The sequence below is a fragment of the Pipistrellus hanaki genome (genome assembly GCF_964339955.1).
Source record: "Pipistrellus hanaki genome assembly, chromosome: 19".
In the NCBI taxonomy this organism is placed as follows: domain Eukaryota; kingdom Metazoa; phylum Chordata; class Mammalia; order Chiroptera; family Vespertilionidae; genus Pipistrellus; species Pipistrellus hanaki.
The window spans coordinates 18,271,854-18,296,285 of NC_140521.1; the positions used below are offsets into that span (position 1 = coordinate 18,271,854).

The following is a 24,432-nucleotide window of genomic DNA, read 5'->3' on the forward strand; positions in this document are numbered from 1 at the left end:
GTTGCCATCTATTTCCCCACTGAGGACTCTGCTTTTGAGGGAGAAAACAAAGAGAGGGAGATGGAGATGGAGATGAGATTGTAATAGAGATGAGCTGGAGATGGTGATAGAAATGAGATGGTTATAGAGATGAGATGGAGATGGAGATGAGATGGTGATGGAGATGGAAATGGAGATGGGATGGAAATGGAGATGGAGATGGTGATGGAGATGAGATGGAGATGGAGATGAGATAGTGATAGAGATAAGGAGATGGAGATGGTGATGGTGATGGTGATGGTGATGGAGATAAGATGGTGATGGAGATGAGATGGTGATAGAGATAAGAAGGAGATGGTGATGGAGATGGTGATAGAGATGGTGATGGAGAGATAGATAGATGCATAGATAGATAGAGATGGAGGGAGAGAGAGATAAAGAGAGTAAGAAACTATAACCCTCTCCTTTATCAAGCATTCCTACCCTCTTGTCTAAGGGGGAAGAGCTCTTGCAGTAACAGCTTTCCTCTCTTAGTTTAGGTTTTCCTCAAAGCAGACCCTAAACAGGAGTTTAGATGCAGCGCTTTATTTGGGTGAGTGGGTAAGAAATGAGATGAGGAAGGAAAGGCAGGCAGTGAAGGGTGTGGTAGTGGCAGGTCACCTCTGTGAGTGACTGGGTAATGAGAGCGCTTGCCCAGAGAGCTGCTCTATGAGACTCCACGAGCCCCTCTAGGAGTCTGGAAAACCTACTCAAACTTGTCCCACCAAGACAACAGGAAACTGGGGTATTTACAGACCAACTTCTGTCCCTCCTTGTTTCCTTCTCTGGCCAAGCACACCCCTGAGGCCAGAGAAGGACTTCAGGTGGAGGGACACAAAAGCTGGAAGTGGGAAGTCACTGTAGGTGACCTGGAGGATGGGGCCCAGGAGACAGGCTGGGCACTCACACTGTCTGCTGTGGGCCACCAAGAGCACACACGACGCGCGAGAGGAGGAAAAGGAGAAGAAATAATAATAATAATAATAATAATAATAATAATAATTAATACTAATTCACCCTTTTATTAGCTAATAGCTAGTGAACATTCCTTCTCACCAGACAATGGGCTGAGTGCTTTATGCTCATCATCTCATGGAGCCTCATAGAGCAGCTCTCAGGGCAAGTGCTCCTACTCCCCTCATTTCGATGACTCAGTGGAGGGTTAAAGAAGTGAAGTGACTTTCCCATGGTCACAGAAGCAGCAAGTGGCAAAGTGAATTGTGTAAACCAGGCCGGTTAGAGAGCAAAGGTGAGATTCTTACAACTGCCTGGCTCAGTGTGTGTGTGTGTGTGTGTGTGTGTGTGTGTGTGTGTGTGTTACGTTTGTCAAGAAGAGAATAATGGTTCACCCCAGGACAATCACCTAACCCCCCAGTGGAGACAGAGGAGTATCAGGTGTCCATCCCTTCATCCTTAAAGTAGAACAGGTGTGCGCCTTCCTCAGAGACCCCATTTGACCACTGACCAACAAATGAACTAGTTTGTCTTACTATTTCTATTTCTAATCGCAAAGATAATTCACCTTCATCATCACACACACAAATATATATATGAAATTACCCAGTAAAATAAAGAAACTTAAAAACTCAGTTCTGCCACCACTGTTGTTATCGATTATACATTCTAACTGGGTGTTTCCACACCCCCCCCCCCCCAAGAGTGAAGAATGCAGGTGTATTTGATAAAAGTGAGAAGCTACTTTAACTGGCTTCTTTGTTTACAGTGTATCCTTAATATCTTCTTAAATCATCCTCACAAATGGGTTTTCAATGGCCATGTGGTATGCCATCATACAGGCATACGCTAATCTATTTAAACCAACCTCATATCGATTAGATACTAAGGCTGTCTCCAGTTTTTATGATTAAAAAATTCATGAGGAACGTCTCAGAGAAGAAATCCTGTGCACAGCCCTGATTATTTCCATCGGACCATTCTCCAAAGTGCAATTACCAAATTAAATGATTGGCACGATTTTAAGGCTCTTCATATATTTTGCCAAACTCTCCTCCCAAAAGGCTTATCTATTTTTATTCCAATCAGCCGTCTACGAGATGTCCTACTTCCTCCTTAGCAATAGGTATCATTGTTTTTAATATATACATTTGCTAAGCCAGTGAATAAAAACTATTTTTAACTTGCATTCCATTGATGAAAGCCTCTTAAGCATGTATTGAGCATCTACTGTGTTAGTTGCTTAACTGGGCATTTCCATACATATTCTGTCCCCTCTCAACAGTCCTTGGAAGCTGGGGGAATGGCGCCTTTTAGTGAAGGAGGAAGCAAGGCTTAGACAAGCGTAGGTTGCATGCTGAGCTTTGCCACACTCCAGCTGTGTGATCTTGGGGTGTCCCCACCTCCGAGCTCAAGAAGACTAATAACCTGAATCTCTGGAAGTTCTGGTGATCCTACTGCCCCATCACTTGGAGTCCCACACTCTAGTGCTCTGTGGGGACACACAGGCCATTGAACTAGTTTCTCCATTTATTTGGAACAAAGCCCAATGTCATTTCTTTATAATAAATTCACACTTCTTTGGGATTCTTCTACTCAGGAAAAATCCCAGGGGATCTGATTCAATGAATAATTTGTAGTCAACATGCTAGTTATTTCTGTTTTAAGGAGATGTGACATTCCTAATAGGGATTTTCAAAACCATTTGCATAACTAATTCACTCACCCATTTGCTGCTCTGTTCTGCCCTGTATGTGTTACATAGGACCAACTCGCTAATCCTAAATTTGTGGGTTTTAAGTAAATATCCATTGATGGTCCATAAAGTCGCATGCTTTGGGACCTCCCAAATACTTGGTTCCGGAAATTAATTCAGAGAAAGAGATCCTTCAGAAGGCCAGGTGTTGGGTGTTCCCTATAGCATGACCGGTTCATTTCTTGGTCAGTTGGAATTCCTGGTGGTTTTTCTTTTCCAATGCTGACACACATTCGGTGCAAGCAAATGCCTCCCCTCCAGGGCTGCGGGCCAGTGGGTAGACATATTCGGCTCTATCACGCTCAAGTGCAAGGTTCTAAATAGCTTGAAACAAGCAAGAGAGAGCAGATGGGGCAAAAAAAGCCTCTGAAAGACAACTCCTTCTTCCTTCCTCTACCTAGTTTCCTTCTATCCCATCAGTAAAAAGAACAAAAAAATAAAATAAAAATGGGTGTTCAAGTCCCTTGTACTTTTTAAGCACATGGTATTTATTAGGCATTAATTGGCACACAAATATACGAAACGAGTACTTAATTCTCCCCTCCCCCCTCCCTTAACAACATAAAAAGACAAAATTGCTTGAAGACACGCACGTACAAACACACTCACACACTCGCACGGACATGGACATACTCAGCCTCACATATTACCCTGTTCTTTTTATTAGGGTCAGTTAAAAAAAAAAAAAGAATTTTTTTTTTAAATCAAGAAAGCAAAGCACATTGGAAAGAGAGGAGGAAGAAAAAAAAAAAGAACGCAAACTTGGTTTTTGAGTATCAATAAAATTAAAAGCTCTTGACCAGCTCCCATGCTGGATTTCATGTTATTACTTAATTAGAACTCCTATTTATAAATAAATAGTACCAGTAAAATATTACATCTGAAGAACCCTGCAATAACGCTTTACTTACACACTTTTTTTAAACACTGTTTTCTGCTTTCCATAACCACAGTTTGGTGTCGGCATTGGGGCGATTCAGTCGGAGAGAATGACCGATGAGCACGTGTTGCCTCTTCTTTAGAAGTCGTGGCTTCGGCTTTGGCGTCCAGTTGGACTGTCGGGAGGTTTGCAGGCTGGGGGCTGGCTTTGTTCCGTAGCCGGAAGAATATTGACTTTGGCTTTCTCGCCACGCTTGTCAGCACGGAGCTTGCCCTTTGCTTATCACAGTTCTGCCTGCGTGTAACCCAGGGCTCTTTAAGTTTTTCAAAGCAAGCTTTCCGGCGGGGATGCTATAGGCCACGTTTTAGCAACAGATGGCTGGGAAGACAGGAACGCTGAGTGAGATATGATGCCAGGTGGAGCCCAAGGTTATCCTGACCCCCCCCCTAGGAGGCAAACTGGGCTCCTTGGTGACGGGGAAGGCAGGACACAATCAGAAAAAGCTGGGGACAGAGGGGACCTTTTCAAAAACATCCCATGGCAGAGGTAGGTCATTTCTTAGTCAAGGAGAGGGTGGCGAATTTTGGTTTTAGGGGTGGCTTCGAGGAAGAGAACTCCTCGGCTACATACTTTGAACTTGCCTCAGACCTCCCCCAAAGTAAGGGACTGGGTCCCATTAAGAAAATTGAAAGAAAAAAATATATTATTATTTATTATATAACAATGTCAACATTAACAGCAAGACAGGAAAAGACTCCAACTCTGCATTAGGATAACACACTCGATGAGGCAAGACTTGCTGGAGACCAAAAGAAGGAATCTGGGAGGCCCTCCGGAGGTGGTGTGAATGTGGCCCCTGGACGAGTGTGGTGGTTGTGGTGGGAATGGGACTCATTTTTTGTTGTTGTTCTTTTTTTTTTTTTCTTTTTTTTTTTTAAGTTTTGGGACGAAACGACAAAGTCACATTTTTTGAACTGTGATTTCAGGCTACTGATTAGATCAGAGTCTGGGGGAGGGGGGTCTCAAGCGCAGGCGTAAATGTGGGGTGAAATGAAAAACCTTGTCCGTGGGGTTCTCTTGGCTACTGTCTCTCTCCTGCTCTCTCTCTCTATTGTCTCTCTCCTGCTCTCTCTCTCTCTCCTCTCTCTCTAGCAAATGTCTATTAGGAAGCAGGCCTCGCTTTAGCTATTCTCGCTCCACTCTGGCACCATGCCAACCCCATGCACCGAATGGTACTGGTGTGGGGACAGGGTCCTTGGCACGCCATGGGAGTAGAGGAACTCGGATGGTTGCAGGCCGCCAGGGGACTGCAGGCCAGTCTGAGGCCCACACTGCCTGACCACAGGCTGGTGGGCCACGGAGGTCTGGTGCTGGAACATCCCCTCCCCGAGCTGGGGGGAGCCGTGGTTGGCGATGCCAGCCAGCCGGGGGACCAGAGGCCCCGAAGTGAAGTGAGCCGAGAAGTGTTGGTAGGGTAGCCTGTCCATGGGCTGCACGGTGGTGACCGTGCAGCTGCTGTAGGAAGGCATGCTGGGCCACGTGTTGCAGCTGATGTCCTCCAGGCTGGGCACAGGCTCACTGGGCGGCGCGGAGCTGGCATACATGCAGGCCTGCCGCTGGGCTGACTCTGTCCTGTAGGAGGCACTCAGGCCCTGCTGTTGGGGGTAGCTGGGGCGATAGAACGGGTCTTCTTCGCTGGGCGATGTCTCCATGTAGGGCTTCTTGTAGGGATGGTCTGCTGTGGAGCATTCTTCATCTGCTAAGACAGGAGGAGAGAAACCCATGAGGCCGGGACCAGCCACCCCACAACTCAAGGCAGAGACAGCCATTTGGCTGAAAGCCTGAAGAATCAAGTCTCTTAAGACTGTAAGCCCAGGCCTCCATTCTGATACAAAGGGGTGGACTGTCATGGGGAGGATCTTGGGCTGTGACGTTCTAAGCAAAGTCAGACCTTTCTGAACTCATTGTCTTCATCTGCAAAGCATAAAGATTAATAATGGCATTTTTCAACAAAGGGAATTGTTGAGAATGAAATGGGAGAATGTGTATTAGTCCAGAACTTGGTACAAGGACACACTCAATAAATAAGAATTATAGTTATGTATTATCTTCCCTCCCTGGCTTGTAAATTCCACAAAGGCAGGGCATTTCCAGCACCAGTTCACACCTAGTAACAAAAATAATAATAAAGTCAGCACACTGACAGTAGAAACAGCACATGGAGTGTTTGAGGTACTCTCCATGAGACGACCCATTTCATCTTCACAAAAGATGAAATTTTCTTTCGTAAGCCCTATGAGACGGATTCTTTTCTACCCGCATTCTCCAGAGGTGAGAAAGGAGACACAGAGAGGTTGACAAACTTGCCAAGGTCTCACGTGGCTTAGTAGCAGGGCAACTAGGATCAGAATCCAAGTAATCTATCTCTGAAATCTCTGCTAATACCATGCAGTACAGAAATGACACGCAATAAACATTTGTGCGATGGATGGAGGGGTGGATGGGCAAGTGGACAAATGGATGGGAGCTCGAATAAATTAATTTCCAAATCCTTTCCTGAAGCCTTATAGCAAGTGCCTCGTCAATATCTGCTGAGTTGGTACAAATTAATGTGTGACTGTTCTGCTGCTAAGCAAGCCACTTTGTTCACTAGTATTCCCTAGTGTGGCGAGTGGGGATGGTTCTGACCACTTCAAGGTCATGGACCTTTTTGGGAACTAACAAAAGTGTTGAGCTCTATCCTAGAAAAATACACTGAAACACAAAGCTTGGAGAATGGGGTACACACACAACTTCCAGGGCCTCAAAGACTCCCTAAATCCAGACTCCAACAAGAAGTCTAGATGTGTCTGGGTTTGAATATGGCTCTTCCACTTCATATATGTGGGACACCAGCATTTCAGGCTAATTTTCACCATCTCTGAGTCAGAGTCAGAATACTTCCTCCACTGGATGGCGAAGAATTAAATGCGATGAGTCATCTTCAAGGGCACCAGTCAGTCTCGTGGCAGACCCGATGTATAATAACACACCCGCAGGTGTTTCTTTCAGGGGAAGCAGAACTGAGGAATTTCTACTCAAGTGTAAACCTCAACCCAGCTTCATCCTTAAGCTGGATTTATACCCTCATGCTGGAGATTGTCTTTCCTGTCTTCCAATTGCTTTCTAATCAATAAGAGTTAAGAAATATTTCTGTCTTTAAGGGGGTTGGTGAAGAAAAATAAAATACTGGGACAACCTTCCACTCACTGTGATGGTGGATGACGTAAGGGCAGGACACAGACTCCGTGATGGGAGGGAATAATAGCTTTTACTGATTGAGGACTTACTAGGTGACCTAACTCTAATCTCATAATAATTCCTCCATGTGTCTCCTGCCTGGGGAAGTGACCCACCCAAGGTCATGTAGCTGGGAAGGATAGAGGCTGGAGTCAAAGCCAGGGCTGACTGACTCTGTCTGCCACACTTGCTTCTGGCTCTCTAGATTTCCAATATCCAACGCCATTCACCTAGTCAGTCAACAGGTGTTCATGGGGCCCTACCAAGTGCCAGACCTGTGCCAGCTGCTAGAGATGGAGTGGTCAAAGGTGGTCATAGCCCTATTCTTGGTACACATCCTTGGCCCCTGTCCATTCTCCCCTGAGCAGTGAGGACAGATGCTGACCTATGATCAGGAGGTGGTCCTCAGAGAGGAAGCTCTAAGTCAGTCACTGTCCCACCATAAATCCTTTGACCTTGGTCTGCGTTACAAAACAGCTCTCTGGCCAAGGTACGGAGCCCGGGTTCCACCCTACACCTCTATTTGCATCATAGACACTCAAAGATTTGTCCTCAAAAAAGTGAAAAGGGCAGCCACCCTTCCAGGTGTCTGTCTACTCCAAGCCAGAGGTTGAAAACATGCAGAAGAGGATGACCACACTGTCCACCTTTCCACTGGGCATTCTTTGGTGTCTTATAGATACGGCCACACTCCACTTTGTTGTCCTGGTCACTTCCTCCCTCCATTCTTCTTTCCACCCCCCCCAGACCCATAAATCTGGATGTTTCCATTGGTGCTGGAATCAGAACCTTCGGGTTTTCCATTTAACCAGGGCGTTCCCCTTTTCAATAATAGCAAGTACAGCTGCAGGGTACCCTTGGCAAGAGGGAAAAAAAAAAAAAGGCAAGCTAACCATTCCCAAGTTTCTGATCCGCTTCCAGGTTTGTTACAAGTAAAAAAAAAAAAAAAAGAAAAAAAAAGGAAGAATAATAGAATAATATGAAAGGGCTGGAGCCCATTTTGGAAAATCGTAAAATTACACATTCCAGTCTTTAATACCCCAATGATCGGCTGCAGAGTCCGAAGAAGGCTCGATATTGGCTCATTGATGAAAGCGGGTCCCGAGTCTTCTCAAATTCCTCTAGAACCTCACCGCACAGTAAAGACATTCCGAAGCGAGCGTCCAAGCTTCAGGTTGTGATAAATGCTTTGGATGTCATCTTCCTTTCTTCGGGCTATGCTTTGGTTTCTGTCTTTTTCCTGGGAACCACCACAAACGATCCACAGCAAAAGGTCTCTCTCCCTGCCAAGCCATGTTTACCTTCCAGGGCAGGGGTCCTCAAACTTTTTAAAGTGGGGGCCACATCACGGTCCCTCAGAGAGCTGGAGGGCCGGACTATATGAACTACTAATTCCTACTGTAACACCTCGGCTGCGCTCACTGCCCAAAAAACCTGGCGGACCGGATCAGACTCCTCTGCGGGCCGCATGTGGCCTGCGGGCTGTAGTTTGAAGACCCCTGTTCCAGGGTGATAGGGATGAGGGGCTGTGGTCTCGGGTCAAGTCCCAGTTGAGCTGAGCCCACAGCGTGGTCTCAGAAAGGTGTGCGGGAAGAGAGGTCCTGAGCCCAGCTGTGTGCCCGGAGAGCAGGAAAGCTCTTCCGGATTCCGCTCACCCATCACTGCCCAGCACCGGGGGGAACCTGGTCCCTTGCATTTGTCTGGATGCTACTGATTCTGGGCAAAGTGGCTTTAATGATGAATCCAGAACACGGACTTTTAGGGCACAGAGTTATGTCTCTGGCTCTTGCTGGCTATGTGACCTTGGATGAACCACCGGGACCATTTGAATCTCAGTTTTTGACTGTACATGGCAATATTGCAGGAATTCCATGCAGGAATGGCGTTGTTAATAAGCAGTCTAGCTTGCTTGCACATACAGGAAGTGTTTAAATCTCATCTGTCTAAATATCTGGCGTACTGGCTTTTCCCCCTTAGGAGGCTGGGCAGGTGGCTTGGTGGAGGTCATCCAATACCTGAAGGAATTAGGGTGGATCCCGGAGCTGGGAAACAGCTGCGTTCCCAATTGCTAACCCCACTGAGCAGATATCGCCGCCATCCCACATGGGCCATTTCCCTTGGCAACTGAGTTCGTTCAGCCCGAGCCCCAGAGTAGAGTGGTGAGCAGCCCCTGCCTGGCTGAGTGACCTTCAGCAACTCTAAGGTGGGGCTATCTCCAGGCTTGACTCACCTAACAGTGTCTTTCAGCCTTGCAGCTTTCATGGAACTCCTGTTCAGATGGGAGGGAGGGAAAGAGGGAAGGACGGAAAAGGGTGGGTGGATTTTAGCTCTTGGCTTAAAGTAGAAAGGACTGGAATGCTATTGTAGGACTATCCTTGATTAGGAAGCAAAATACTCCAGCTCATATCTCACTCAGCCCTTATGTGAAGCCACTGGTTTACTTACTTGCTTACCTGCCTCGCCCAGTGGAACACATCTCATGGAGGCGGGGCTCTGCCACCCTGCTCCTCTCCCGAGCACCAGCACAGTGCCCAGCGCAAAGTAAGTGCCCATCAGTGTAAACCTGATGATGCAGCCCAGATCTGCCCGCACCGCACTAACCTCAGCAGCCTAGCCCTCCTCCTAGTCCTCTGCTTGCCCCGCAGAATGGGCGAGGACGTGTCCTCTGGCTCCAAGAGCACGGAGGATCCAGTGAAGAAAGTCGTGTGAAATCGCTCTTAAAGGCACATCACCCTGAGAAAATGCACCCTGCAAAATCACTTACTATATTCAATGCCCCTTCCCCTCGCTCCTCTGACTTCCCTTTGAAGACCCAGTGCAGTGAACGGCTTGCCTGAAATGTTTATTTGGGTTGTTAGTGGGGTGGGGGGCTATCAAGGTGGGGGGGGGGGGGGAGGAAGGCAGACAAGTGCTCTCCCAGGCCCCGGGGTCCTGGCTGGGTTGAGTGGCAGTGATAAAAGACCGTCCCGGCTCCATCCATCGGGACAGATAGTTTGGAGACAGCTGGGCCCAAACACTAGGAGCCTCCGGCCCGCCTGGCCCTCTGACATTGCATAGCGCGGCCTCTCGTTGGAAGGGAGGCAGACAATGAGGGGAAGTCAGATAGTGCGCGGGGCAGGCCGGGGCCAGGGGAAAGCCACCCATGGAGTTATCACTTAATGGGAATCCCAAACTGGAAGGAAACCTCCACTGATTCCTTATCACTTTACAATGGAGGCTGATGATGAATTGCTTTTTGTCCTCTCAGGCAGGCAGGACAGACAGCGCCTGGCTGGAATGTCCCTGTCTCTGGGAGCTTTCCTTTGGGGGCGGAGGGAGGTGAGAAGGGCAGAGGTTTCTGGAAAGGTGAAGGGAGCCCTGCAGGGTGTGTCCCACGCAACCCTGTGTGTAGATCGCAGTGTGGATGGATTGGAGGGGCGGGGCCGCTTACCAGCTGGGTGACACTGGGCAGGTTACTCCACCTCTCTGAGCCTCAGTTTCTGCACCCGTGAAAAGGGGGTAATTCTTCACCTTCTTATCTCCAGCCTGTCACTGCATCCTGATTCCACCTACATCTCCCGCCCTTCTCCCCACATCCTGGTCTGAGCCACCATCAGCTCACTCCCGAGCCCCTCACCGCCTCTCACCTGAGCTCTGGCGCTCATTCTGGCCCCACCCATCACAGCCCAGTGACACTTCCAAACAAACCACGTCCTGTCACACTAAGTTCAAACCCCTCCAATGGCTGCCCGCTGGTGTTCGGATAAAAGCTGAAGTCCTTCAAATGGCTCACAAGGGCTGGCTCCCTGCTGGCCCCTGCCCTCCCCTCACCGAGTTCCAGCCTGTCATTCACTCCCCGAGGGGGGGGGGAGTGCCTGACACTCAGTAACACCCTCTTCTCCTACCCAGCTCCTCAGAGCTAAACTCTTCCCTGACCCCCCTAGGCTGATACCCCTTCATGGTCATAGCACTTTGTGTATCTCCTTTACGGCACCCGGTCGCCATTTCTCCCAAACCATCATATAATTATGTCATCCTGGTGTCTGATCTCCTGGGACGAGTGAGCTGCGTGAGGGCGGGACGGTGGCGGCTAACGCTCATTGAGCACTTGCTATGTCAGGTTCTGTTCTGGGCGCTTTATGTGGGGGATCTCATTTCATCCCCTAACAAGCCCACAGGGTGGGTACTATTATTATCCCCATTTTGCAGAAAAGGTAGTTGAGGCTCAGAAAGTCAAAGCAACTTGCCCAGGGCTACACAGCGGGAAAGTGTCCGCTATGGCGCTGTCTTGCAATGGACCAGCCACCAACGCCGGCCTCCACCGGAAGCTGACATGCGTTCCCGCGGGGATCCCGCCAGATCCCCCCTGAGAGTCCACGGCTCCCGTGATCGAAAGCGGGTCACCGGCCAGGAATGCACTTATAAGGATGCTGTTATAAATACTGGACGGAAAAAAAGCGCCTTCATTCTTTGCAACTTCTTCCTCCTCTTCTTTCGGTCTGGCCTTAATTTAATAGGCAGAGCTCCCTAATTCAAACCTGCTGAGCTCCTAATCAGCACGCTTGACCCAATCTCGCTAGCAAACTTGCAGCAGAGGATGCCATTTTGAGGTTGTGGCCGATCAGCAAAGGTGACACCACAGCGCGGTGGTTGGGGGCCCAGGCGCAGTCTGCAGACCTGGCGTGGGTTCAAATTCCGCCTTGGAGAACCGCCAGCCTGTGGTTTTACCTTTCTGAGCCTCAGTTTCCCCACCTGTGCATTGGTTCATAGAAGCACCTCCTTACTAGTGTTACTGAGACGGTCGCTGTCTGGAACCTAGGCAGGGCACCCTTAGGTGTCATAGGAAATAGGGTTTCCAGGCCGGAACCTGCACCGTAAGACACTTCACCCTGCTCATGCCTGAAGATGCAGACATGTCTGCAGGCATCTGGTCTGCAGCCCATCCGGCAGCGGACCTGCTGGGAGTCGGGCCAGGAGGCCTGGTGGGTGATATTGTTCAGGCCTTTGAGATCCTATAGCTTGGATGAGCTTCAGGTAAATCCGAACCCCCAGCCTCACCCCAGTCAGCTCCCCAGCCTGGGCTTGGACCAAACACAGCTCTTCCCTCCTTCAAAATGCAAGATGAGTACATGTCACAGAGCCAAGCCCATCAGTTTCCTCGTGTAACCCCGGCTCCAGAGAAAGCCACCAAAGCATCGTTTGCATTGGTTCTAATGACTGAGGTGTGTGTTTTTAAAGGGCCCAGCACCGGGCACCGGACTTCCAAAGGCATCGTGCTGGCTGCTGGGGCTTTGCGATACAACAGCTAATTCGAGGCTGGGGTCTGGGCCTGTGCGAGCGAAACAGTGACTCGGCCCTGAGCTGTGGAGTCAGCCCTGCGCTAACAGCAGCCTGACAGCACGACATGTCACACCAAGCCTACGAGACAGGTCCCGCCTCAGCCCTGTGTGCAGACCTTTTTTAAAGGAGGCATAGAAGAGTCCTGGCCTGTTTGGCTCTGTGGTTGGAGCGTCAGCCTGTGGACTAAAGGGTCATGGGTTTGATTCCCAGTTCAGGGCACATACCTCAGTTGCAGGTTTGAAGCCCGGCCCTGGTCCGGGCAGGTGTGGGAGGCAATCAGTGGCTTTCACATTGATGTTTCTCTCTCTCTCTCTCCCCACTCCTCTTCACTCTCTCTAAAAATCAATGAGAAAAAAATCCTCAGGTGAGGATTAAAAAAATAAATAAATGAGGCCTATAGGAATTAAGTAACAGGCTCCTAAGCATGAAAATTTGCAGCTGGCAATGGTAAGATTCCTCCCAGTTGTCTGATTCTGCAAACCACGGGCATTAGCATGAGGCTCCATGGCCCCTTCCCCTGTGTCTGTTTTCTCCAGCCTTCGCCTGGGTGAGCGGCCTTCTAGTTACCGCAGCACACGCTTCCTGGAGGGATGCCTGCCACTGACACCATCACAGCTACCACTTCCTGGGCCCTCACAGGACAGGGTGCTTTAGGAAACAGCGCTATTTACAAAGCAGAAAGCTGGGAGACCTGCCGGGGTCACACAGGAAGCTGGCGGGAGAGGTGAGGCTCCAGCCTGCGTTTCCGTGGCCCCATCGCCTTCCCCGTCCTCACAGTCCCGGCTACAGTCAGCACCAAGCGATGGTTCCAGCACGCTGAGCTCAACCACACCAACACATAACCTGCTTCGATTCTGGCTCAAAGTAAACGGGCCACCAGAGATTCCCTTCCTTAATCTGGTCCCTTTGGGTTCAAATGGCTGAGGAAGAGTCACCCATTCTTATTGGACAAAGGACATGCTGAGTGCCCGGTACATGGGGAAAGGGGATGCAAAGAAGAAGGAAAGTCAGTTGTGCTTTCTTTGGTTCCCTCTGTGCTGGTTTTGGTCTGGAGAGGAAAGGAGAGCTCAGGACCCCCTGGGAGCAAGCCTGGCCGGTGCACTGAGAGGCACACCAGGGAGGCCCACCCCAGCAGCACGGCGCGCGATGCTCCGGGACGCTGGCAGCTGCCCGCCTGTCCGCTAGCCGAGAGGCAACAGAAACCCACTTCCTCCTCCTGAGGCAGCACTTCCGCTTCATCACTTAAAAGAAACGAGGCAACTCCAGCCTCACACAGCTACAACCTATTCTGAAGTTTCAAAAAATGCAACTTGCAAAATACATACAATTGGATATCAACTGCTAAACATAAAAACAAAACTGTTTTTAGTTATGTGTGTGCATGTGTGTAAATGAGTAAAAAAAGATCTGGACCTTTGGAATAAGTGTTCCCCAAGGAAGGGGCTAGAATTGGGGGAAGAACTGTGTGCTGGTATGGTTTTAATTTCTTTTCTTTTTTTTTAAAAAAAATATATTATTGATTTCTTACAGAGAGGAAGGTAGAGGTTAGAGAGTTAGAAACATCAATGCGAAAGAGACATCGATCAGCTGCCTCCTGCACGCCCCTTACTGGGGATGTGCCCGCAACCAAGGTACATGCCCTTGACCGGAATCAAACCCGGGACCTTTCAGTCCGCAGGCCGATGCTCTATCCACTGAGCCAAACCGGTTTCGGCTGGTTTTAATTTCTTGCAATCTCTATGTATGTTAGTATTGTTTGCATTTTTTTAAAGAAATAAATGTAGTTGTGGATACTTATTTCCCCCCAAGGAAGGGAAAGAAGTAGAGAAAGAGGCACATCGGGCAGGGGGTGCCCACTCACCTTTCCTTTTGGTGCAATGGTAAATCTGGCCGTGCTCCGGGGGCAGGGGGTACGGATTGGGTGGGGGCAGGAGGTCCTGGGAGGGTCCGGACACACCATTCTCACACTGGTACTGGGACCCCAGGTTGGATGAGGTGGAGAGAGCACGAGGCTCACTGCTGAAAGGGCTGTGGTTGGAGGCCACTTTCTGTCTCACTGTGCTCCTGGGAACCACGGGATATTCTTTACTGAAAGAGAGAAGATGGGAAATAGCATCGATCAGTGCTCCGCTCCAGTGGGCCCCTCTCTCCCCACACTGGCTGAACCACGGGTCGAAGACCCCACCAGAAAAATCACAATAAGAAACAAAGGGGTCTTTGATGAGCAAAATGATCTAATTATACTCAAGTACATCGTATGTCTTGGATATACATATTTGGGCACTAACTTTTCATGCTTTCTACAGTAGGCAATTAGGTTTATGAATAGTTCTACCTGTATACAGAGAGGTAAATGGGTCAAGAATGGTAGCTGACCACTAGGATAGTCAGGAATGATCCTAAATTACCCTAATCTGAAGAGTTTGCTGCTTCCTGCCTTAGAATTTCCTTTTGAGCTGCAGTACTTGTCACCACTGACTTCATATTTCACTTCTCCATGCCTTTATTTTTGAATGGATAGAATACAGATCCCCAGCTCAGAGGGGTGTGGAGAGAAGTGACTTAATACCCGTGAAAAACTGAATAATAATGGGCACACGAGTGCTCAACAAACGACAGCCACCATTGTTATTGTCATTGTTAATAGAACTGGCTTCCTGTGCGATCTGTGCGTTTTATTGATGCATTTAATCATATCATTCTGAGAACTGAGCCACAGTGTTCACCAGGATGGCAGGGAGGGCCATGGCGCTACACAGGTTCAGCATCCCTTCCCCAGGAGAAGTCTGTATCAGTCAGTCCCAAACGTGGTCGTGCTTTTTATCATGACCCGAACCAATTCTTGTTTAATTGAGTGCATTTTTTAAAATTAAAATTGCATCCAAATAAGTTTAGCCTCACTCTGAGCAATATCTGTGAAATTATGGGCTTGCAATGCTAATTATGGTTCCTGTAATGCTGATAAAATAAATCCTTTCCCATTAAAATTGAAGAGTGCACCTGAAATCCTCACACGGAAGAAAACACTACACCTAACACATTTCTGAAGGATGGCTCATTGACCTATTTTATCCTCTCCATGACTGTAGGAAGTAGGTGATGTTCTTGTCCCCATTTTCCAGATTAGGAAACTGAGGCCCGGAGAGAGTTAAGCAACTTGCTCATGGCCACAGAGCTATAAAGAGAGCACCCGACACCTAACCCAATAGTCCCCTTAATGATTTATAGACAGTCTCCTAATTACTCCTGTCAATATTTAAAACACAATGTGCTGTTAGGGGAGCAGGGGTTGGGAGTTCACCACTCCCACCCCTCAGGGGTGTAACAGCCCACTCTGGGTCCTGCCTTTGTTTGCCATGTGGAAGCACGTCAGAGTGGCCTGGCAGGGACATACAGTGTCTGCCAAGTTTCCATGAGGCTCCAGACACCATCAGGACACCCGGGGGTCTCCGAGCCCAGTTTTCCCGTGGCATGTGCCATCCCCAAACCAAAGCTGGAGCCGTCCTGCACAGCCACACCACTCAGAATCTCTCCCTGGGGCCCGCAGGCTGAAAGGAATGAAATTAGCTTTATAGTTCTCTCTTTGTGGCTCCAGCTACGTCATGGAAAATGAAGACAAAGAATTATAATAATAATAAAACATAAAACCTGTCAAATCTTGCTGGCAATTCTATTTGGGTCTGCTTAGTAGAAGGACTGGACTGTCGGAGCTCCCCAAGAGGAGGGGAATCTCTCTTAGTTTTATGTTCTTAATGGAGATGGGTTTTTCTTAATTAAAGAAAATACCTCCCAAAAACATTGGCTGAGGGAGTTTACAAGAAAATGTATCAATGGGCTCTGAGGAATTCTACATTCTGGCCAAAGTGCAAAATTACTGTCTGGGAAGGGCAAGTCCTGCCTTTGATTACTAACACGCACAGAAATGGGAAAGCCATTTCACCCCAATAACCTCTTGTCCCTCACAGCTTGCTTCTCGCCAGCGAGCTTGAAACATCCTTCCCGCCACCCATCGCTCACATCTCTCAGTGCCTGGCATACAATGTCTGCAAGCCCATCTGACAGGTGTCAAAACAGAGGCCCAGAAAGGTGAAGGTGAAGACTTCTCCATCGGGACGAGCCGATAGAGGCAAAGGGACGAAAATGCTGCCACCAAACAACATTTGGGCAGTTTCTCTGGGCTCATCAATGGGCCAGTCAAAGGAACATGATTAGTAGCAATACAGCCAAATCTCTCAAATCCTTGTGATGAGGAGATAAATTATATCCTCCACAGCATCACTGAAGAATCCAGGGCACAGAGGATTAAAGTGAAAGTTGAAAAGCCTTGTGTTTCTGGCCGAAACCTGTTTGGCTCAGTGGTAGAGCTTCGGTCTGCGGACTGAAAGGTCCCAGGTTCGATTCCGGTCAAGGGCATGTACCTGGGCTGCGGGCACATCCCCAGTAGGGGATGTGCAAGAGGCAGCTGGTCGATGTTTCTCTCTCGTCAACATTTCTAGCTCTCTATATCTCTCCCTTCCTCTCTGTAAAAAATCAATAAAATATATTTTTTTAAAAAAGAAAAGAAAAAAAGAAAAGCCTTGTGTTTCTGGAAAGGAGGGCAGCAACAGAGGGCTGGTGTTTCATCACCATCACCACCACCATCATCATCACATCATCACCACCATCATCACCATCATCACCACCACCATCACCACCACCACCACCATCACCATCATCACATCATCAACAATCACCACCACCACCACCATGATCATCATCATCACCATCATCACCATCATTACCATCACCACCACCACCACCACCACCATCACCATCATTGCCACCATCCTTATCTTCCTCATCATCCATGTTGTTCTGTAAGTGTCTTCTAATGTCCCAGCCACTGTACTGGTTGACTTATATACTTTCCCTCATTTGATCCTGACAAGAGCTCCATTTCATCAGTATGATTAGATTTACTTTAGAGCAAGCACGTCAAACTCGAGACCGACCTGCGGCCCACATGCGGCCCACAACAAATATTTTTGCAGCCCAGCCAGTATAACAGTGTGTGAGAAACATTTTAATAATTTTGTAACTTAGTTTTTGCAATATCCTGTTATACATAATTATTAATAACAAACCACAATGTTCCCCAATGATGGATTACTATCATTCATTTCCTTTTTGAGCCTACCCCTTACTCACAGGCACACCATTTCTCCACTAATACTATGATAGCAGCGAATATTTTAGCAGCCGATTGCCACGTCAATAGTCTTGTATTGATTTGTTTGGTGTGCAAAACAGGAAATATTTCCCTTTTGGAGAACAAGAAAAATAGGTTTATTTGCATTACGCTTATTAATTTGTGCAGTCATTCAGTGTCTGGTAAGTTAATGTTCAAGAAAAAACAATCTTTATCAAAATGTTCTATTTTATGTTAACGATGTGACTCATTTATTTCAGTCCTTTGTATTCAGCATGTCTCTAGTAAAATAAACCTACTTTTCTATAAAAATTGAAGCTTTTGCTTTTTTTTTTGTGGCCCACATAGACTTAAACCTTGTCTATTTGGCCCGTGATAGCCTCTGAGTTTGACATGCTTGCTTTAGGGTAAAGAGATTAAGCTGCAGAGATGTGCAGCAGCTTGCCCCAGATGACACAGCTAAGACGTAAAGCTGCGCTCCAGCCCGGGGCAGCTATTCTAAAGTCTTGATAATAGGAAATTGCTGCCTTCACACCCACCTCGTGGGCAACACGACCCTCCTGTGATAAAGACTTCCTGGTGACACCAGAGTTGGGGACTGGCTACACCCGGGCAATGTCAGGTTCTCCCGGCCAATCTACTGGTCCTACTGTGTCAGGAACTAGTAGTTTACCGTCAAATCCCACTGCTCTCGGCTGTACCAACAGCTGCGCCTACATCCTGCCAACTCGCTCTGCCTAATCTGGGCTCCCAGGACACCCGCCGAGAGTCCTGAGCACCTCTTTTCACTCTGGGTGTCGAGCCCGCAGACCAGCCTCTCCCGGGCTCTCACATTCTGTTCCACGTGAGCGAGTGCAATGAATGACGCCATTGTTGCCAGGTCTGGGTTGTAAAACGTTACAAGGGAATATTGAGAGCCAGGGCCAAGCTGCACCCACAGCGTGCCGCCAGCTAACGAACGCCCCTGAGAACCTTCCACCGCAGCGTCTGAATTGGCCCTTTCACTGCAGCAGGTGGCCGCTGCTGGCGAGCGCGGGGCCGGTGGTGCTGGGCCCTGCGCTGCTTACTCAGTGTCTGGCAGCCTTTCTCAAACAAGCAGTGCAGCGGGAAGGCCAGCGACTGTGGCATTCCTGTTCTGGGGGGAGCCGGCTTCCTCGGGCCAGCACTCGGTCTGCGATTAAAAGGGCCCACAAGCCCGCCACAGCTGTCGCGATTTATTAACTCTCCTGCGCTTGGGGAAGCTATTCTGACGTAATGTGTGGACATGGGAGGAACGGGACGGTCCACCAGGTTGGACTTAGCTCCGTGCTGATAATGATCACGCTCTCCTTCCCGTCTACGTTTGTTCTGTTACTTGGTTCTCAGTAGGTTTGGGATTCAGTCCCCAGTTGGGGTGCGTACCAGAGGCAATGGATCAATGTTTCTCTCTCACATCAATGTCTCTCTCTCTCTCTCTCTCTCTCTCTCTCTCTCTCTCTCTCTTACTCTGTCCCCCCCTTCCTCCCTCCCTCCCTCTCTTCCTTCCTCTCTCTAAAATCAACAAAAACATATTTTTAGCTGAGGGAGAAAAAAAAGAAAGGCTTGGCATATATTTGGGACACACTGCTCAATAAACACCACCTTATAAATCACACATTACTGTATTTTGAAGCAGTTCTTATCTTGCAAGGGCTTTGAATGGTCTATGAACAGCCCTCCTCCCCCATGTATCAGACATTTAGGGCTCAGGGCTTAGAGTGGGGAGGAGCTGAGATGCGGGAAATCTCTTCAGGGGAGTGGGTTTCAAACTTGACTGCATACCTGTAATCTCCTGGGATTTTTTTTTTAAATACCAACTCCTGAGCTCGCCCCCAGAGACTCTGATCTTTGCCTTCTGGAGTGCAACCATGACATCAGGTGTTTCCAAAGAAAAAGCAGCCTTATGCCAGTTACACTGAACCCTACAACATGAAAGAGACTCAGAACCCCGGCTGCTTCTGCGGGGAGACGGAGGCAGGCATTCCCTGGGATGGGGTGTGAGGGAAGTTCAGGGGTGTAGGGGTGCTGTCTGATGACGGAGACTTGGGGGGTATAGGCACAAGTATGTGCACTTGTCAGAACGTGAATGGTGCACGTGAGGATTTTGCAGCTCACTGTGTGCAAATTTCACCTGAAGTGAAGCATTGTGAACAACAATGGAATCCTACTAGTTAATGCTGGGCATGCCGAAGTCTATAGGGATGGGAAGTACGCAGGTCTGCAACTTGGTTTGAGATGCATCAAGAAATAAGATGGATGAATGGATAGATGGATAGATGAATTAATGGGTGGATGGATAATGGATGGACAGATGGATAACTGATGGACGGATGGATGGATGGATGTTGGATGGGTGGATGGATGATGGATGGATGATGAATGGATAAATGATGGATGGATGGATGGATGGATGGATGGATGGATGGATGGATGATGGATGGATAAATGATGGATGGATGGATGATGGATGGATGGATGATGGATGGATGAGCAGGTATGTTTGGGCAGGGGTGGGGTGGAGAAGGTGGAGACAGTGATGCAGATAACTGGAAAAGGAGAAGAGGACTGTTCTGAGCATCCTCATCCTCGATGGGACAGCCATGAGCCAACATGGAGCCCCGGGACAAACCTCAGTTTCACGACAGAGGCTGCTCTGCTTCCCAAACGCATGCCTCTCTCGTTTGAGATCAGCCCACGCCGCCCTTGGGAGCCAATGGCTAGTCAACAGTGCAGCAACACCGAGAACAGCGCGCTCCGGAACTCTGACCTGGAAACCCATCCTCATTACGGGGCATTTGGGTTACCTTCAACCACAAGCAAGAGATACAAGAGCACTGAGTCTGCCCTTTGAAAAGCAGCCGTCTGAGCTGAGGAGCTGGGCGTGAATTTAAGATCAGGAAGGAAGGGCTGGAGGAGGTGGGAAGGCTCTCTCAGAAGGACGTCACTTTTTAGGGGTCCCCTGAAGCCCAGGAAATTTTTCAGTGGTTTTTGTACTTAGGTATTGAGTTTTTCGGAGAGTCCCTTGCTTTCATTGCATTTTCAAAGGGGGTCTGAGACCCCGCTTACGCCACACCCTAGAGGGAGAAGATGGAGGAGGTGAGCGTGAGCATCTTGGAGGCTGGGAGAATGGTCCATTTCAATGCGGGTGTGTAGGGATGTCCCTGGACCGGTCTAGCCAGGGCACCAGGGGCTCCAGGTGTTCCTAACCGCTCTCTAGTTCGGGGGCTCAAACTCCAGGCGAGCCACAGCGGAGCCTCAGGGTCCCCCCACTCCGGAGACCACTTTCCCAGAGCAGCAGCTGCCCAGAAGAAGACTGAGGACGTACAGGCAACCTCAGCCCTCCGTGAGGAGCTCTGAAGACATCGCCAAGGCCAGGTGGGGCATGGCCACCATCTGCTGGCCCCAGTGATGCCCCATAGGGACAGTGTGTGGCAGAAGGGCCTGCAGACTCAGTGCGAGGCCGAGAGGCTTGTCCCCACTCCGGGTGTGCTGTGAGAGGAGGAGGGCGGAAGGGGGATCGGCTCCCCCTAAGGAAGCCAGCCTCTGCATGACAGCCGTGTGACCTGGGCATGCCAGCCTGGCCTCTGGCTTCACAGGGCACTGACCCATCGGTCCAGCTTCACTCTGGGCAGACACCATGCCAAGGGCTCCCGTGCCTGCCAGGGCCGTGTTACAGCACTCGGGCACTCTCTGACTTCCTTCTAGAGGAGGGATTGCAGTCAGGACATGCATCACGGCATGTCTCCCACGCAGCAGCCCTGCGGGAGCTCCATCATTATCCCCATTTCTCAGGTGAGGACCTAGCGGCCCAGGGAGTCAGGGAACTCCATGTGGTAGTCCGGACCCAACTCCAGAGCCTGCTTTTCATCTGTGGGTCCTGTTCCTTGCGTGTTGATTCAGCTTTGCAGCCCAGTGCCTGGCATACAGTAGGCACTTAATGCATGCTAGCTGAGTAACACATCAGTAGCTCAGAAACTGAGTAAGTGAACGAGTCTCTGCCTCATTTTCCCCTTCTGCAAGAGGGCGTAGACGGCAGAGGTGGATGCTGTCTCCCGTGGTCCCTTCTCCCTCTAGCACCCCAGTGGCACCCTGTCACAGCGCCTCTCCAGGTGGCTTGCAGAAATCTTTAGAATCTGACCCCAACTCCACACCCCAAGGCTTCTTGACCCTGCCCACTTCTCCTCTGCTCAAACCAGACAGCCCTTCTCCCCAACGGATTCCAATCCCCTTCTCCCTACAAGGCCTAGGGCCCATCTCTCCGTAAAGATGTCTGTCTGTTTGTCCCCGCCCGTCTCCCCCACCCCCACCCCACTGGTCCCGGCATCTTGGACTCCTCAGCAATTGTCTGAGCGCATCTTCCAGGGCAGCACAGTTGGAAGAAAGCCATGTCCTATGAACACTCAGAGTCTAGACCAGTGGTCAGCAAACTGTGGCTCTCGAGGCACATGTGGCTCTTTGGCCCCTTGAGTGTGGCTCTTCCACAAAATACCACGTGCAGGCATGCACGTACAGTGCGATTGAAACTTCATGGCCCATGCGCAGAAGTCGGTTTTCAGCCTGGGTGAGTCTATTTGAAGTTGTTCTAACGCCACACTCAAGGGGCCAAAGAGCCGCATGTGGCTCGCCAGCCGCGATTTGCCGACCACTGGTCTAGACCATTCCAAACAGCGCGAAGCTCCCACACCTTTCTCAGTAGATGAGCATTTAGGTACATTCCCCAAATTTCCGCCATTTTCATAGCATCTGGACAACGTTCACCCAATCAGCCCTACTGCTTTTTAGTTAATATTTTTCCTTAAATAATCAACCTTAAGTTAATTCCTCTTCTCCTTCCCGCCTGCCTTCCTCTCGCTCTAAGCAATGTCTATGCGGTCAGGCTGACGCTCCTGTCTTCTGTGGACCCTCTCCGGTCACCTCCTTTGTCACCAGGGAGGGGCACTGCAATTTGGGGGATACTGGATCTCAGGATTAGATGCTTTGTAAGCCATAGACGGACCTTTCAGAATAACCTTGGCGCATATTGTAAATGATTTTCCTTTCTTCTTCGTGCTCTCCCATTTTTATACGAAGCACTTGCTGCTTCGGTAACTAGAAACTATAAATGAACGTTGGAAGGTCACTGAGGCGCCGTCTGTGTTCTCCCAAACACGGAGTTAGGTGAGGAGAGGTAGTGGGGTGAGTGCCCGGGCGCTGGACAAGCTAATCCAAGAGTGACTTCTGTGGGCTGACTTCAAGTTCACGCTCAGCCCTCCTTCCGATTGTTGAACTTGGAGGAAATCTCGCCCCTCCTGCTTTTCTCCCCGCGGCTGTCACGGGGTGTGCGGGGAGCAGGAAACAGGATTAGAAGATTAACAGGGAGCCTGCCCGTGCCGCCTGGCTGTTCACCCAGCCGCCTCCGGACAGTCACCTTGCTGGGACACTCGTCACTACCTGCTGCCACCTGGGAGTAGGGGCCACAGCTCAGAATGAACTCTGAGCAAGGGCGAACTGGGAGCAGTGGGGAGTCTCCAGATCAGACACATTTACGGAGGCTGGACCAGTCCCCCCCCCCAGACAGTCTCATATCACTCCTCCAAGAACCTGGAAAGCGAGCGCCACATTCACTTGTGCCCACTGCACAGCTGAGGGCTCTGAGGCTCCGCTTGCCCAAGGTCACGTGCATAGTGAGGATGCACCCAGGTCTGTCTGACTCTAAAGCCTCCTGTTGGAGCCACGCTGCTTAGTCCCCTGTCCTTCCCACAGGCCACGTCCAGGGAAAACGGGGCACGGGGCCCTGTGCGCTCCCCACCTGCTCACTGCTGAGCCCTCTTGTTCCCAGCACAGCCCCTCACACAGCCACAGAGACCCGCGTGGCTCTCTCGCTGAGAGGTTTGTCCATTACCAGCCACCCCTTCCCGCCGCCCATCTGCAGGGCCTACCAGGAAAGTCACCTACCCAGACCCTCCCCAACCCACCGCAGCCAGGGGCTGGTTAGGACAGCCCGTTCAGACCAAAGGAGAGTCAGCTGCCTAAATCTCTTCCCGTGTGGCTGGAACTTAAGGGAGAGTCCCCAGGATCACTGACATCTGAGCTCAAACTCCTGCACCTCCCACCTGCCTCTCCTTCCACCGTTACCACCTGCCAATCAGCTCCCCACGTGCAGGGGCCGGGCCTGACCCGGGAAAGCAGTGAGGGGTCCCGGGGGCAGATGGGAGTACGCAGCCTGCAACCAGGAGAAGCTTCTTGGATAAGGTTTTCGGGACTTCTTTAAAACGCCGCGGGACATGGAACAAATTGTTAAGAATCGGGACTGTCCCGCCAAAAGCGGGACGTCTGGTCACCTTATTCTTGGAGGAAGGGAAAGCCACAAGGTGGCAATAGTGGCGGGTAGGGACAAGTCTGAGGCAGACCAAACGTATTGTTCAGAGAGACAAATGCCGCCAAAAGAAGTGGGTTTGGAACGAGGCTGAAGCAGAGAGGCAGAGCAAGGGGAGTAGCCAGGCCATAGGACTTGTCAATCGCGTGAGGCAGTCTGGGCGTCACACTGAAAACAAGGGGAGGCCAGATGTTGTAGGTGTGAAGTAACCTAGTCTGACTTTGGCTTTGCAAAGATGTCTTCAGCAGCTACAGAGAATGTCTGGGAGGCGAACAGGGCGGAAAGCAGGTCTAAATAAGTGAGGAGGCTTGCGCCGGCAGGGGCGGTGGTGGTTAGAATAGACAGACTGGACAGAGAAAGGGAGGAGAATTCTGAGCTACGTTAAGAAGGTAGAATCAGCCGAAACCGGTTTGGCTCAGTGGATAGAGCATCGGCTTGGGGACTGAAAGGTCTTGGGTTCGATTCCGGTCAAGGGCATGTACCTTGGTTGTGGGCACATCCCCAGTAGGGGGCGTGCAAGAGGCAGCTGATCGATGACTCTCTCATCGACGTTTCTAACTCTCTGTCTCTCTCCCTTCCTCTCTGTACAAAATCAATAAAATATATTTAAAAAAAAAAAAAAAAAGAAAAGAAAAAGAAAAAAGAAAGAAGGGAGAATCAGCAGG

At 49.7% G+C, this 24,432-nt stretch overlaps 1 protein-coding gene across 10 annotated transcripts in view; it reads right to left on the reverse strand.

Moving 5' to 3' along the window:
- Positions 1 to 4,293: 4,293 nt before the first annotated feature.
- Positions 4,294 to 24,432, reverse strand: part of TBX5 (T-box transcription factor 5) — a 41,504-nt gene continuing 21,365 nt past the window's right edge. For 6 of the 10 annotated variants that reach the window (XM_084867350.1, XM_084867348.1, XM_084867351.1 and 3 more), the window contains exons 8-9: positions 14,068 to 14,294; positions 4,294 to 5,367 (exon numbers count right to left, since the gene is read on the reverse strand). In XM_084867350.1, coding sequence (XP_084723476.1) covers positions 4,790 to 5,367; positions 14,068 to 14,294 — 805 coding nt within the window. In that variant the 3' untranslated portion in view covers positions 4,294 to 4,789. The remainder of the gene's footprint in view (positions 5,368 to 14,067; positions 14,295 to 24,432) is intronic. The other 4 variants (XM_084867353.1, XM_084867354.1, XM_084867352.1 and 1 more) reach the window with 1 other exon arrangement.